At 46.0% G+C, this 16,401-nt stretch overlaps 1 protein-coding gene across 3 annotated transcripts in view; it reads right to left on the minus strand.

The window, feature by feature from the left end:
• The window catches only part of BOC (BOC cell adhesion associated, oncogene regulated), a 72,444-nt gene that overhangs the window by 34,246 nt on the left and 21,797 nt on the right, over positions 1-16,401 (minus strand). For all 3 annotated transcript variants that reach the window (XR_015240307.1, XM_086675421.1, XM_086675420.1), the window contains exons 3-4: positions 1,400-1,570; positions 434-712 (exon numbers count right to left, since the gene is read on the minus strand). Coding sequence is in view for 2 of the 3 variants with exons in the window: in XM_086675421.1 (XP_086531547.1) it covers positions 434-712; positions 1,400-1,484 (364 nt within the window). In the remaining variant the exon portion in view is untranslated. The remainder of the gene's footprint in view (positions 1-433; positions 713-1,399; positions 1,571-16,401) is intronic.

The raw sequence follows: 16,401 nt of genomic DNA on the forward strand, positions 1-16,401 counted from the left end.
GCTCAGACCCACACATGGCCGTGTAAGTGCTCTGACAGTAACCGCCATGAGGATGGAGTGTGGGGGATGAAGGGACAGGGGCAGCTGGCACAAGCGCCCCCAGGTAACCACGTAGAAAGGCACGGCCACATAGTGTGGCCCATTTCTGGGGCCCACACAAACAGTTCAACCATGCTGAGTTCCCCTCTTTCTAGACACCCTCTGCAGACAGTGTCCCTACTCAGAGAAAACAGCGTCCCCAGGGCACAGTGGTCCCCCACCATCAGGGACTGCTCGGCAGCTACCACTCTCTGGTTTGAAATGTCAAATTGTAAGGCCTCCTTTTATATGAAGACAAATGACATGGGGTGTGAAGGGCCTGGGGGAGAGAGCGAGAACGGGAGAGAGTTAGAAAGAGGGCACCGTGGCAGAAGAACAAAGGAACAGCACTCACTGGCTAGTGTCACAGTGGCTGGCACGCTGGCCACAGCTCCTGCAGGCATGCGGGCCACACACTGGTACCGTCCCACCGTGTGGTTGTTGAGGGCAGTGACGACCAGCGTCCCGTGGGTGATGAGGATGCCCAGAGCATCATCCGAGCCATTCAGCTCCTTCCCGTTCAGGCGCCAGGTGGCATTCATCCATGGGGGCTCCACCACGCAGCCCAGGATCACAGTTCCTCCCAGCTTCTGGACGGTGGAAGAGGGCTGGACAGTGACCTGGGGGACCTGGTCTGGAGGAAGAACGGGGATGTAGAAGTGAACGGACAACCTTCACGAAACCAATAACATGACCTTTTTAGAAGCACAGCCCCCAGGCAGCCTTTCAGAACTGAGCAACCCAGAGGGGTTGGTCTTTCTCTGAAGAACTCTACTGTCTTTGGTCCATTCTCCAACCTGTGCTCGTTCTCAAAGGCAGACTAGAGTGGCAGCATGACGTAGAGGCAAGAGCTTAGGCTCTGGGGTTGGACGGACCCGGGCCCCCATCCCAGCACCACTGCTTCTGACCCAGGTCACTTTTGCCTTTTTGTGTCTCCATTTCTTGCCTACAAAACGGGGCCAGTAATACTCGCTTCACAGGGTTGTCGTGAAGCTCACAACAAATGCACGTGAACTGCCTGCCATAACCTCATGTACGTCCTCAATAAAAGGCAGTTGTTAGTATTCGTTCTCCTCTGGTATATATATTCGAAATGATGATGATACTAAAATATAACTGATACGGTCTTGCCAAGATGATTTGTCATCTTGTATTCCTGAGTGTGCCCCTGGAGGCCAGTGGGAATGAGGTGTTCTTCGAAATCCAGGAAAAGGCAGGCCTTTTTAAAAGGATACTACTGAATGTGTAGTATTTCTACTTGACACGAGGGGCAAATGTTCTTTTAGACGGGCAGGCTGAGAAAGGGAAGGAAAGCACTCACTCAAGTCAGCGAAGCAGCCTGCTGCGGCTAAGAGGAGGCACGCGAGGGTGACCGCAGGCCTTTTTTCTCTCCGGGTCGTCATCATCCCATGCAGCACGGTGTCACAAAGGGTCCAAGCCAACGTCCCATAAGCCACCAGAGTCACTCAGATGGCTACTACAATCCCCTGCACTCTGTCGTGAGAAAGAGAGAAATGGCTGCGGTGAGTGACGACGCTCGGGATGCCACTGTGATAGCCACAGCGCCTGACTTTGTGCCCTTGCCCCCTGCCTCCATCACACGTGCTGGCAACATTCAGAATGTTGACCTGACCGGCTGCTGGAAGACCAAGGAACACGGTCATGTCACTTCTCATCTAGAAGAAGCTTCTTTTTAGACCCCTTGAGCTAGAAGAGGATTTTATTGTGGTACAACAGCTAAAGCCTTGCCCAGCATACCAGCAGCGACAAGGTCAGGGGAGCCCAGGACTAGAGAGGCTGGGCTCGGCAGCCACGTTCAGGGCTCCAGGCAGTGAGCGCCTCACACACATGCTGGAAAGGATGACGTGATCTTTACCATTTGCTTGCAGAAAGCCAGATGTCCACGGCCATACGGCATGCCATGCCGCTGGTACGAGACCTGTAGACAACACTGTCATGCGTGCCAAACCCCTGTAGGGGTTTGTTACTAATGAATCCTGAAGTCTCAGAGATTCCAGGAAGATCTCCTGTTTTAATTCACCCCTGGCTCTTCACCTATTTTCCTATCAACTCTCTCGATTCCTGGGATCAGCCTACCCTCCTCAGCTTGTGTGTAACCTCTACCCGCAAACACAAACACAGACAGAAGTCACACATCACCAAGGCCCCTCGCCTTCTCTTGCCCCTGGTGCTAGAATCCTAGTGTTTTCCATCTCTACAAAATTTGTACTCTTGACCATTGTCCGTGATGCATCCCCACCCCTGGAACAACGTTACTTCGAGGCTCTACACTACACTGTACCTCCAGCTACTGGATGGCGCATCTCCGCTCTCAGCCGCCCTCTTACTGTCTGCCTGGAGCTTTGACTCTGCATCTTCCACAGCAGTAATTCCTCATGCCTCCTTCCTTAAGCTACGGTCCTTAAAAGATTCACCAAAGTCATATGCAGGCAAGTGTACATTGTAACCCATACCTCTGTCACAGCTTAAATCAAGATTTGCGTCTATTGTCGTGGTACTTACAGAACTGTCGTACTTACAGAACATTAGGCCAACAAGGCCAACATCCTTCATTAGGTAGGGAGGCATTAGAACGAACTTCAGATAACATCAAAGGTAACATGTCAGTGATCTAGGCAGTGGATGCATCTTCCTGAACCATGCACATGCGCCAATACAAATAGTAGATTTCCAGGAGGGTGACCTATATTCAAACTGTCCACTCCCTTGGACCCGTTTACCTAACCAGGGACCCCATCAAAGGCCTATAGTCACCACTGAAAAGTGAAGGGAAGTAGCTAAGCTGCCCAACGGAGAGAAATATTGTGCTTACCAGTCTCCGGAATTCTGGCCACCTGTATAGTTCTGCTGTAAGAGCCTGTCTTCAGCCCTCCAACCCCATCACTCCCAACATGCAGATGGAAAGCTGGCCTTTAAGACTCTTGCTCCGTGCCAGGAAGTGCTTGGGATTTGCCTCAACCTTTCCCTTCTCTAGGCTCCTTTGTTTTTTTTTTTTTTACCTGGCTAAGTTAAGAGGGTCACATTTGCTCTGTCCAACAAGCACCCCTCCAAACCAGATCTGGGCCCTAGCCCCACACTCACGTTCAGAATGTTTTCCAAGGCAGAGTCCTTTTCCCTGGATTCTTAATCCCTCCCTTTGCTTCATGTCTTGGACATCAAAGGACCCCCAAGACTCCTCCACTGCCCTGGAAAGGACAAGGGGGCCTTTTCTGGAGGTTTGAAAGAAAATTTTTGAGGAAGCTTTTCACGTTTTTCCTGTCAAGTTACAATAATCTCCTCATGGTGTAGAGAGAACTTTTACTCTTTCTCAGACAACCCAATAAAGTTATGTTATCAGCAAAGTGCAATTAGGGAAAAAGCGGCAAAGGGGGAGTGTGGCTGGGGTGGCAGCAATGTGGGAGGGAGTCTTGCTAAGCTCTTTGCACAAGTCTTCTTTCAATCTTCATACAAACTCTACAAGGTGGGGATTGTTATCCTCCATTTTACAGGTGAGGCAGCCGAGCTCCAGAAGCTCAGTAACTTGCCCAAGGTCCCAGAACCAGAGACTGGGAATGAAACCCAGGCTGGGCTCTTTTCAAAGCTCTGTACTTTTAACCCACAAGAGGAGCCTTTTCACATTTTTTCTATCTGTGCTCTGCACCTGGTGGGTGCTTAGCAGACAGAGTTGGAGAAGGTGTGATGTAGAATGGGGAGGGATTTTAACAGTGATTTCTAGAGGAAATTTACATTAATAGATTCATAAACTAGTACCAAAACGCAAGCTTTTGGTGTCCTCTGAATTTTCCAGCTACTTGTTTCAATTCTCTACTTTTCCCCAATGAAGTAACATTTATCTAGAACACTGCATGAATTACCAATTAGAGGACTGTAGGGAACTTGATCTTGATGTGTTCCAGCTTCCTCAACTCCTTAAGAAGATTGTTCACACCTGTTCCATCTCTGCCCCAAGAAAGGAAGGAGGGGAAAGAAGGGAGGAGGAGGCAAGGACGAAGAATATGAATACAAAGCAATAAAGGGCAAAGAGAAGACAAGCAGACAAAGAGGCCAGGGGGGCTGTTTCTTATCTGAGCACAGGGAGGGGGGGCTCAAGAGGTGTTTGGGTTGTAAAGTCGACAAAGGTTTTACTGAGGAAATTCAGCCCAGACCCCCTCCTGCTTAATGAGGACCAGCCAAACAATTACTGTTACTTCTGCACCCTTGGTAATTTATAGGATTCAAAATGGAAACAGACCCCACTTTTGCTGCCGGCCACCATCCTGCTTTTATAAGCAACCAGGAGAAAAGAATGGATTTGGGGAGCAGGAGAGAGTGAGAGGAAGCAGGTATCTAAAGAGGGAGAAAGGAGTTAGTTAACTCATTAATCCCCACTACGGAGTTGAAGCAGATACCACTTAATGACCCCAAAGCAGGTCACACGGAGCCTCATTCACAAAAAGCAGAACTCTGACAAAAATAGGGAAGCAGGGGATCACTACAGCTGTGATGCATATATTTAGCAGCTAGGAAAATTGAGTTGCTTCCTGGACCAAGTTACCTAGTGAGCTTGGTCTAGAAAGATAATTCCAGAGACCTAAGTTTCTGAGAATTTTGTGGTGATGATAAAGATAAAAGGCAACTAAGGCTTATTTGGAATACCTAATTGCAGTGGAACTCTGTCCCACTGTGAAATGAACAAGATACAATTTCAAAGTTGGTTGAAGGCAACAGTAAGGCCTGTTATTTTTCTTGGCAATGCAAACTGCATCTAGATCCTTCTCATTTTCTATGCATTTTCTCAGAAAAGGGGGTAGAAATCAGAAGCCGAGGAAAGGGAAAATAAATTATTGACAAGAATTCCTGACTGCGGCTTAGGTACTTGCTAGTTTTAAGCGTTATTTGGACAAGAAAAAGAAAAGGTATCTGAGAAATTTAACTGACATACATGTTCCCACTGAAACAATCTCCACCAAGCAGACGTTTTTAAACTTTCCAAAAACAACAACAACAGAATATACTTCTGGGGTTGAGACCAATGAGAAATTATAGCCTCGGAGTATTTATTTTGTGAGAAAATTACAAACAACTGAGAATCGATCAAAAGCAGGAGGCAGCCAGCTCCACCTTCTCCAAGAGGACTGGCTGGAGCACAAGTGAGACAGAGGAACTGGAGGCCACAGCTTGTCCCTGATCCCCCAGGGCACTGCAGCTCTCTCTCGGAAAGGAAGGGAAGCCTGTGGTCTTAAACACAAAACCCACCCGTTGGATATCCTATGGCCAATAACCAAGATGAGCTAAAGAGAAGAGCATGTGATCTAACAGATACCATAGAGGGACCTATTTCTAAAAAAACAAAAACAAAACATTCTTTCAGTGACAAGAACAAGACATGACAAAGTTTCGTTCAGGGGAGCTAGCTACATGAAAAAATAAACATATTTTTAAAAAATTTTTAATGTTTATTTTGAGGGAGAGAGAGACAGAGTGCAAGCTGAGGAGGGGCAGAGAGAGAGGGAGACAGACTCTGAAGCAGGCTCCAGGCTCTGAGCTGTCAGCACAGAGCCTGACACGGGGCTCGAACTCACAAACCGTGGAGATCAGACCTGAGCTGAAGTCAGATGCTTAACTGACTGAGCCACCCAGGCGCCCCGGAAAAAAGAAATATTTCTGACCTGAAATTATTATTATTATTATTTTTTTTTTTTGCAAATTCCCAATTCTGTAGAGTAAGATTCACTTTTCCCAAAGGTCTTTGAAGGCAGGGAGAAGTTTTGCTTATAAGGGATGCTCCCAAGTGCCAACGGGGGAGAGCAAAGAGTGGGGCAGGGGTGAGTGCTGGCAGTCACCCCCCTGCCTCAAAAAGAGGGTGCGCTCCTGCTCAGAGGAGTGACATCGGGGAAATCTCAGGGAAACAAGTGATTCTAATTCTCAGAGGGCTGAAGATGTGAGTTTAAATAGACTTAGGAGAACGGTTTAAGAAAGGTCATTTTTACTTAAAAAGTTGTACTTTTACCCACAGACCTAATTAAAAAGAAAAATTTTTAATTAGCAGGGACCTCAGAGAAAATGAAATAATAGCTTAGAATAACACCTATGGGTATGGAGTGTTATAAATGAGAAAAGCAAGGGGCAGAGAGGCTAAGTGATTTGCAGAAGGTCTCCCAGCTACTTAAGAGAGATTTAGGACTCTAAGTCAGGCCTTCGGACTGCTAGTCCCGGGCTTTCTCTACTATTCCAGTACTGCCTCCCAACAAATGGTTTCTGAGGTCATATTTACCAACTTCTTGGAACTACTTTTAGAACTAAATTCGGAATATTTTTGAATCTACTTTCTTATGCAGAAAAATCATGTCATCTGGATCATTATCCATAACTTTCTCTGTGGTTATATTCATTCTTTTACCATTTACATCCTAATCTAGAACATTCTCTTACTGTTGTTCACAGATTTTCTGCAATGGTGAAAATATACTGTATTTGTACTCTAAGCGCTAGTCACTAGCCACTCGTGGCTATCAAATACTTGAAGTGTGGGTAATGTGACTGAGGAACCACATTTTTAATGTTACCAGATAGGCTGGTGGTTACCACATGGGGCAGTACAGTTCTAGACTGAGATCTAGAATAACTACGCAGACCACTCTGATGTCAAACAGGAGGGAACAGCAAAGATTTGATATTCTTAAGTTTGAGCCATGTTCTAGCCAGTCTCTAAATATAATTCTAGCTTCTTTCTTGTCCAAATTTTGTCTATTAAAAAAATTATGTATATTACGATTTCACTATTATCAGGTATAAAAAAATAATACTGTGATCTACCATTGAAGACAGCATGCAAATCCCTGTACTAAAAGATGGATTCTGTCCTGAGTAACTTACGGCTTGGGGGATTAAGTCAGTCAGTGTTCAGCACATATCCATGAGCTCCTCATTACCCAGCTGCCTCTGCAGCTGGCTTAGAGCCATGTGACTACTGCTGGCCAATCAAGTGTAAGTGAACATGTCAAGCGTCACTTCTAGGCTAAGGCTGTTAAGAGCTACAGAACCAGAGCTCTGCTTCCATTTCTCCTTTTCTCTAGTCCTGGTGACCATCACAGGTTCCAGAAAACATAGCTACAAGATGAAAGAAGTCAATGCAATCTAGGACAGGAGAAAAAATAAACCATTGTTGCAAAAAACCACTGAAATTTTGGGGATTCCTCTCATGTAACAACTTTAGCATTCTTTACTCTAAAACCTTACTTAACTGATTACAGTGGCAAGTGAGAGCAGAGGGAAGGGAGCATTTTCAATATTGGGTCTTCAGGAAAGGTTTTCTGGATAAGGGGTTGGGAAGGCCCCTTGGGATATGCATATGTAAAGAGCTGAGGGCAAGGCTGGTGGGAAAGATCTGTCTGGAGGACAGTACATCGAGCAACTTGGCTGTTACAGAAGGCTTATCTGAACAGTGGTCACCACACTTTTCTGATCTTGCTTTCTTATGAGTAAAATATTCTGGGCAAATATCCCCACTACATTCACGTTTATTCATAAATTAAATGCATGGGCTGCCGAACTAAAATTTAAAAAGAGTAGGTAAAAGTGAACCGGTGTTTCAATGACTTATTGATCATGATTATTTTATAATATAATTAAAGCTAATAGCTTAAGACAGAAAAGCCTATTTAGGATTAGGTGTGTCCCTACCGATATGGATGTAACCTCTTTCAAACAGTGGCCCCGAATGTTAAATATTTTGCTAACTTCTCATCAGATAGGGTTCCATTATCATTGTTTTTACTTCCTTATGCAGCTTGAAGAGGGTCAGCTCTGCTTTTTACTTCCTGTGAGCGTGTGCTTGGATTATCTGCATATTCTTCCACCATAGTTTCTTTGAAGCAAGCTCTTTAAGCCACCTTGTCCTTTCATGAGCATTATTTTAGTTAAAACTAAATTCTATAACCTGTAAGTCCACTTAAGAGAACAGGAAAACTGGGGAGTGAATAAGCAAGTGTGGTCCCCACTGTCACACCATAGAGATCTCTTGCTACTGTTGTGCACATTACTGTGATGTACAGGCTAAAGGTACCAGTGTCAACGCTTAATATTAAACATCAGGAAAGCTGAATTTCTTTCCTATTCCAATGGAATTTCTTATATTTCCCCTGTGGAGCTTGCACTCTATTTTGAGACTTCCAGAAGAATGGAAAGAGGCAAGGTAGGAAATTGAGATCAGGTCATGTTGCGGAAGCCTAGGGAAAAGAATTTTAAATTAACACCACAGACAGATGGTTTTTGAAGAGGGAATATATAACCAAAGTGGCATTTGCACAACCTGGGCTCCTCATTCACTGAACCCAAAATTTACAACAAGCTGCTAACCAACATGTTCAGAGTCTATTTCCACCCAGGTAGGCGAACCGCTTTACCACCCATGGAACTGGAAAGGAGGAGTCTAGACATACCATCTTGGTTCTGCAGAGGAATCCCCCCCACAGAGAGAAGCCACCTCTGCCTTCTGAGGAAAAGGACGATGTGGTCTCTTGATTTGCCCACTGGACAAAATCTAATTTTCTCCCACCTGCACCACTTGAGGAAAACGTTACCGGGGAAGTCACCTTTCTTTGTCACACATACCCCTTCCTTCAATTTCTCTTTAAGAAAAATTAAAAAATCTAGCCATAAGGGGGGAGGAGGAACCCACAAACCTTAAGAGAAAAGGAAAACCACTTCCTTTCTTCTCCACTCCCTTCTCAATTCCCCCACCCTATTCCATATAAATTCAATTTGACAACCCTGCTAATTGGATAAACGCAACTCCTACACTCCTAGAAAGCCATTCCCTTTTCTTTTTTTTTTTGTTTTTGGAGGGCTCAAAACAGGGTGATTGTGCCCTTCTTTAACAGGGATTCCATCTGCTTTATTTCTCCCTCTCCATTCACCACTCCTCGTGAATATTTATGAGGTCTTCCCTCCCAGCCTATCCCCCTTCCACCCCACCTCCACCCCACCTTCCTCCGTCAACCACCCTCTACCCACCCTGCCTCCAGCCTGCTCTCCCTCCTCTGAGGGACAAAAACCTTCCAAAAGCACCCCCCCTCTCCTTGCTTTAGATAAACACAGGCAGTGTCAAGTGTGAGGAGTAGGGGGAGGTGGGAGGGGGTTCAACTGCCAGTCAAGCCCCCGGCCTTCAATGAGGCCCAGGGGCCTACCCTAATCTGCTGCATGCTTGCCATATGGGGGCTGTGTTGCCCTGGGAAACACTAACAGGCAGAACGGAGCTTAATAGAGTCCATATTCATTGTAATGCAGTGAGATAGCTCAAGGCACCACTGCCCCTTCGGTCCAGTTTCATTCTTCTGCTTTCCTCTTTCTTTCTGGTTTTCCTCCCTTTTACTTTCTTTCTTCCTTTCAAAAGGAACGGGCCCCCAGAGAGCTCTAACCTGGAGAGGTCTCAGCTGGCAGAAAGGCTGGGCTTTGGGGTTGGGAAGGACAGTGCTGGGGTGGGACGAGGAGTTGGCGGGGAGAGGGGAGAAGTGGGGCTCCCAGGGCGGTCGAGTGGGGAGAGAGGTGCGGCACCTGCAAGGGGACACGTGCGCTGGCTAGAGTGTAAGAGAGCGTGTGGTGGGTCGTGGGTAGACACGGCCCATCGGGGCCTTGGAGCAAAGAAACCTTCTCATTTATTCTGCTACCAACGCCTAGGTCTCCCAACATCACCCCAGTCTCCAATGCCAGTCAATTTAAGGTCATTAAAGCCAGTGGCATCTACCTCCCTGAGGTGTCAGGCCTTCGGCCAATTCCCAGCTCCCCACAGTTGCCTTGAAAAGTCACAGGTGACGCAATGGGATGAAACCACTTCAAAAATAAATAAATCCCTATAGGGGCAGAGGATCCACCAGCCTGCTGTGCTGGGGCCCACCACCTCCTCTGGCTGGCTGGCACTGAGGAAAAGGTGGCAGCTGTAGTCGGCCAGAGCCAAACTAGGGCATGCAGGGCCCTTTGCACTGGGGGAGCGGGCTCTCTAGCAGATTAAGCCTTATCATAAGTATGTCTGCCGGAAGTGAGACTTGGGAGTCCTGGAGAGCAGAAGTGATCCTTCCTCAACGCCTCCAAGGGAAGGAGGGTTGATAACGTGGGAGGGGAAAAGGACGCATTTCTCCCAGTTTCTTAGAAAAGGTAAAATCGGTAACCAGGACACAAGAAGTCCTCAAAGAGTAAAGCATCGGTTTCATAAGTCGTGGAAGCCATTTGTCCTGTGACTGTAAAAGTCACAAATTTAAAATCAAGATAGAAAATAAAAGCAAAGAAAAGCTATCGAAACCTTCGTATACACCCCTATGGCTGAAACATTAGCCCCGTGGTGTCTAGCATGTAGAAAGAGACCAGTAAATGGTTGCTGAATGAATAAAACACACATTAGCTCCTATAGTTTCACCACTGCTGACAGAGAACTTGAAACTCTTTATTTATCCAACTGATGACTACAATCAGGGTTCAGATGGGGAATAGTGCTTTAGCAGAAGCATAATGCTCCCAGCAAAGGCACAGCAATGCCATCGTGATAGTGCCACAGTGACGCCAGTATCTACCAGGAGGCCTTTTTGTTATCCACATCAACCAAATGCCACAGTCAGGCAGGCTAAGTCACATGAAACTTCTCAAGCAAGGCAGATACCGGTGCCTGTTGTGGTCTAGTTTTTGCCCTCCAAACCTGGTATCTTCCACTTGCCTTGCTCTTACCCCACTGAGATGCATCCAAAATCTGTGGTTTCCTGAGCTCAACCCAGGGGAGACCAACAGTAGGAAACTACATAAAAGTCCTTACAATTTTTCTTTGCTTCTTTTAGCTTGATTTTAAGGCTGTATTACCTACCAACCCTCCAAGAAATGGTACAGAGGGTACTTTAAGAGCCAAGGTACAATTTCAATTCCTGGCTAGAAAACCTAAACAGCATGTGGTTATCTGAAATGCCAGCCTCAGCATCAAACCCATTTATATCCATGAGGGACCCATAAAGGTGATAATCCTTCTTCCCTGGGGACTCTACACCAGAGAAGGTGAAGACACACAAAAGAACAGGGTTGTACAGGACTCAGAGCACTTATCCTCTCTACAGAGGAAGCCTGCCCCTCCCACTTCCTTTTTTCTGCATGGTTTCATTCCCAGTTGTTTGACCCCAACATACTGCATGTGTTACAGAGAGGTGCTCCACAGAAGAGCGAGTGGGGATGCCTGGAGCGTCACTGAAAGCCACTCCTGAAGCACTCTGGGAGCTCAGCAGAGCAGTCACGCTCTCCCCAGGCTTCCCTGCAACGGACACTCTGGTCAATAATCTTACCACTGACGTGCGTGATGTGGTAAAGGCCAGAACGGCCACTCGGGGAAAGCGGAGACAGCTTCTCCGGTCTAGAACAAATACTTGCTTTTCATTTCACTGTTCAGAGGACACCCACTAGTTTGAGCATACACACATACACTCCACTTCACCTTCTCCTCCCATCTTTCCTATCTATGATCAGTCATATGGATTCAAAGCAGCCAGAGAGGGGCACCTGGGTGGCTCAGTTGGTTAAGCGTCCAACTCTTGATTTCAGCTCAGGTCATGATCTCATGGTCGTGGGAGCCACAGCATGAAGCCTGCTTAAGACTCTCCCTCTCTCCCTCTGTGCCTCCCCCCACACGCGTGCGTGCCCTCTCTTAAAAACAGAAAATAAAAATAAAGTACCAAAGGCAGCCAGAGAAACACAACATAAGCCGCATATGTCATTTACAACTTTCTAGTAGACACATTATACATCAGGCGAAAATAACTTTTAATAGCTTTCAACACAATATACCCCAAAGAGTGTAATTTTAATAGGTAATATAAAAATTAATAAGGTGTTTTATATTGTTTCATACTAAGTCTCCTAAACCTAGTGTGTATTTTATATTTACTACACATCCCAATTTGGACAACCCACATTTCAGGTGCTCAACAGTCACACGTAGTAAAGGCTACTCCTGGACACCACAGGCCTAGAGCCCTCCAGCTGGCTCCCTGACGCTCTCCTCCCCCCATCTAATCTGCCTCCCCATCGTCACCTACCTTCCTTCTAGAACATCAAGCTCAGCCAATCAGTAAAGATGATAAATGGGAAGCTACCACCCACTGAATACACAATTATGAATTGTGGCCTGTTTCCTCCAGGCCACACTTCATAATTCATCTAATTTGATATAATCCTCCCAATGGCCCTGTAAGGCCGGTATATATGATCAACACATTTTATAAATGAAGAAATTAAAACTCAGAGCGGTTACATAGTTTGCCCAAGATTATACAGATGGTAAGTCAGTCAGGATTTGAACAGGTTCTAACTCTAAAACCCTTTTGGTTCTTTTCCCTCTAGTGCTTTAAATAAAGTATAGCAAAATAATTGATGGATTGTTATGCAGCCATTAAAACGGTAACTATAAAGGTCAAGCAGCAACATGAAAAATGTGTAAAGAATGTTAAGGGAAAAACATATCATTTTGGCATAAAACATGTAAGCAGTTGGGGGAGGCCTAGAAAGGAATAGGAAACACAAGCAGCTGATTTGAAAATGTGAAGGAAGTAGGAGTGATTTTTTTCTCTTTTCAGGTTGGTTCAAAACAAAGCAACTAACAGACCCACTTTCCACAATTTCCTATCTAAGTATGATTAAATGAAGTCCAAACTCCTTCGCACAACCTTCCGGGTTCTTTGTAAGTGGGCTACAGTCAACCTTTTCCAGGTCTTCCTCCCACAAGCCCCCAAATCTGGGCAAGCTGCATTTTCACACTCACCTAGCAAAACCACCTCCCCCTTCTCCCTTCATTGCATCAGGGGAATTCTTAATTGTCCTTCAAAACTTATTGCAAATGTCACCGTACGATGCCTCCAATGACTTCCACGGTGTTTTGCACATTATAACATTTCCATAATAATTTATGGATTTGATCATGTGTGCGTAATGTGCCTCTGATATCTACCCTCTGACCCGACTACAAACTTCCTGAAGGCAAGGATGTGTTAACTTTATCTTAGTAACCCTAGCATCCAGAAAACCTTTGGCACATCACGGGGGCTCAGCCAATGTTTGCTAAACTGAAGGGTTTGTTCAGATTAGAAATTTGAGATTGAGAAGGACGGTTATCTGACCTTGGACCTATAGGAAAAATGCATACAGAAGGGTTATCAGTGGTGGGACCAAGGGGTTTTTCTACAGGAAAAGGACTATAACCATGGCCCTTATTTTCCAAAACCAAATGGCCCTTAGAACAGTGTAGGCATCCCTGGAGGGGAGGGCCAAGTTGTTTGACAGAAGTCAGTGCCTCTGCAGACACTCCTATGGCTTGGGGTCTCATTCAAGAACCTTCTTGGTTTTCCTTATCTCTCTTCCCAAAACAAACACCCTACCAAGCTTGAGACATCTGGCTTCCTGCAGCCACTGAACTGCAAGGAATCTAATCTAGGAGGATATTGTGAGTAGGTAATATCTGGCCATTATCAATATGACCCTAACCTTGAGGCCAGGGTGGAAGGAGATAGGCACGGAGACATGGGAGAAGAAGAAATCAGAACACTGTTGAGTCAGAAAGAGAAGGATGGATTCGGGCCTGAAGAGAAAGCATGGGGAAGGGAGGAGGAACATGAGCAGAGATGTGGGAAAGGCAGCTAAATGTGTTGAGCTCCAAGCCGGGTGTTGGGGGCTTCATGTACTTGATCAGTTTTAATCTTCACAACCCAGGGAGCGTTACTGTCCCCACTGTACAGATGGAGGGAGAGGTTATCAAAGCCCTTCTCAATGCTTTAGCACATTACGGTTTTAGCAGTCATCTCAAATTTTTATTATAGAATTGTTCTTCTGCTAAGTGACGATGTTGGGACTCAGCAAGATCAGGTACTAAGAAACCATGAGGCTGGGGTTTAGATATGAGCTGTGCCACTTCTCTCCCTTGGTAGACGGCAGCTTTGGGTAAAGTGCTTAATCACCGAGTCTCAGTTTACTCTCTGTGAACATGAAAATGTTAACACCTGCTTTTCTGAGCTGCTAAAAAGAGTTAATGAGATTGAGTGTGAAAGCAGCCTGGCATATAGCAATCACACAATAATTTGAGGGTGTCCTGGAACTTTTCTGCTGAAAGCCATTCACTGGAGGTCTAATTTCATACAGTAGCACTGCCACCGAGGGGGCTTTTCGATGAATTTCCTTTAAGACTTAAAGATGTTGCATTTTAACAACTCCAGACACATGTGGTACCATCTCTGCTTGTTCCTTATAGGCTGTCCAAAATTAAGCAACGGCCTGATTTTGCTGCACTACACACGCACATCACAAGTTCAAGAGATAGTCTCTGTTGGAAAATAAAAGCAGTAATACCTATATCCTATATAGTGTTTTACAGAGCTTCACAATAGCCCCGTGGGACAAGAAATCTGTGGACAGTGCTATAGTGTTCTCAAGTTTCTGGCAATACTTGGTTTCCAGCCTCTTATCCTCCATCCAACACTAGCCCACATTTACATCACCGAAGCTAATAACTGCTCCCCACCACCTCTCCCTCACCCTGTTTATGCCCTCTCTCTGCACTCTCTTGATGATGATAATGATGATAATGATCATAATTTCTCTGTAGTGTCTCTACATGTTCACAGAGAAAGGGGAAAAGATCCTCATCAGACAATAGGTCATTTGGGACAAGAAGTTACAAAGAAGTGTTTATAGAGAGGGAAACATTCCCCTGATCCCTCCCTCTAACCCCCCTCCCAGCCCCAGAAAGGAGCTCACCTCCAACCTCATCAGCAAGCGAACAAAGCCACAACAAAGCCACCTGCTCTTTTCCACCTACCTGTTTCTAATTACAGCCCACGGCCAGGGCTATATCCACACAGGTAAACAATGAAGTAAAATGGTAACATAGTGACTGGAGAGGAAACAGGAGCGTCCACTCTCAAACCTTCCGTGCTCATGGCAGACAAAAGAGTCAATGTAAAATGCATTAATTAGAGTCCAGATAGAAAGCACAAACAGGGCATATAAACAAACCTGTTCCAGGACCTGAGCGCTGAAAGTAGATCTTAACTGCTTAATGTTCTCTCTTAGGAAAAAGGGAAAATGATCCCGTTTAAGCGATCAGTGTGTTAACACAAGCCTTACTACCTAAGGCCAGGACACCACTCCATCTGAAAGCATCCACTGAAAGCAATGGAGCCCTCAGAAGAGGAAGTATAATGCCTGGAAGCACACCAGAGAGCAAGCACTGCTCAGTCTGCACATACACAGAACCACAGAGATAGCATCTTCCCCGAATCATCAGGAGCAGTAGCAGGATTTGCCTCAGAAGCACAGAAAGACAAACGAGGGCATTCCACAGAACCATCGCGATGGCGCTAAGAGCAGGCAGTGCGGCTGGCAACCCCAAGTCACACCTGATGAGAAGTACAGTCCCTGGGGCAGAATTCAGGTCAGTTCAGCAAACCCCCACGGAGTACCCACTAGGTGCCACACACTGCCAGAGAGTGGAGGCAGCCTCCTACCCTTAAAGAACTTGGAACCCAGTCAACGTTCAGCTTTGACAACATCTTTCTATTACACCAAAATTAACATGCATCACGACCTCAGGAAAAGATCAAAGATAAACCATAGATTTTACTCAACACAGGCAAGGAACCAGACCCACTAACAAAGGCATTAGGGGATTGACAAAAGAAATGGGTCACACAGCTGAGCGTGCACACGTGCACGCACGCGCACATTCTCAGGCCCTGCTCAGTACAGAAGGTCAGCCCTCCAATAAAGCCCCTTTCTATCATCCATGTTTATTCCTAGCGTAGTCCTAGAAGATCACAGTACATCAGCTAAGGTAGGAGAGAGGCTTAGAGCTAATAGAGGTCAACAAGGATCTCTTAAGCCTCAGCTTTGTCACCGTCACCTCCCACAGTGTATGGTAACCTGTTTACAAGTCTCTCTTCTGGACACATAGTAGGTGCTCAGTGAATGTTTGATAAGCTATAAAGACCTACTTCCAAGGGCTTTTCCAAGTGCAACTATTGGATCCTTGGAGTCTGGCTCTGACGAACCCCCAAAGGTGCTCTCACTGCAAAGCAGAACTTGCTTGAGTTGGGGAAGATGACGCTTGAGTGTCTGATATCCCTGTTCCCATCTCCCACCAGGATCTGGTCTGGGGTTCTTATTAAGTGGAGAAGGCAAGCATGACACAGATCTTTCCTGTGGTGGCATCCAAGCATGAGGTGGGTGGGGGCGGGCTTGCCAAGGAGGAGGTGGGGCAGAAAATGTGAAGAGAAGTATGCACCTGAGGAAATGCTCTTCCGTTCAAGA

The sequence above is a fragment of the Puma concolor genome, chromosome C2 (assembly GCF_028749965.1).
Source record: "Puma concolor isolate L17-30 chromosome C2, mPumCon1.1.hap2, whole genome shotgun sequence".
In the NCBI taxonomy this organism is placed as follows: Eukaryota; Metazoa; Chordata; class Mammalia; order Carnivora; family Felidae; genus Puma; species Puma concolor.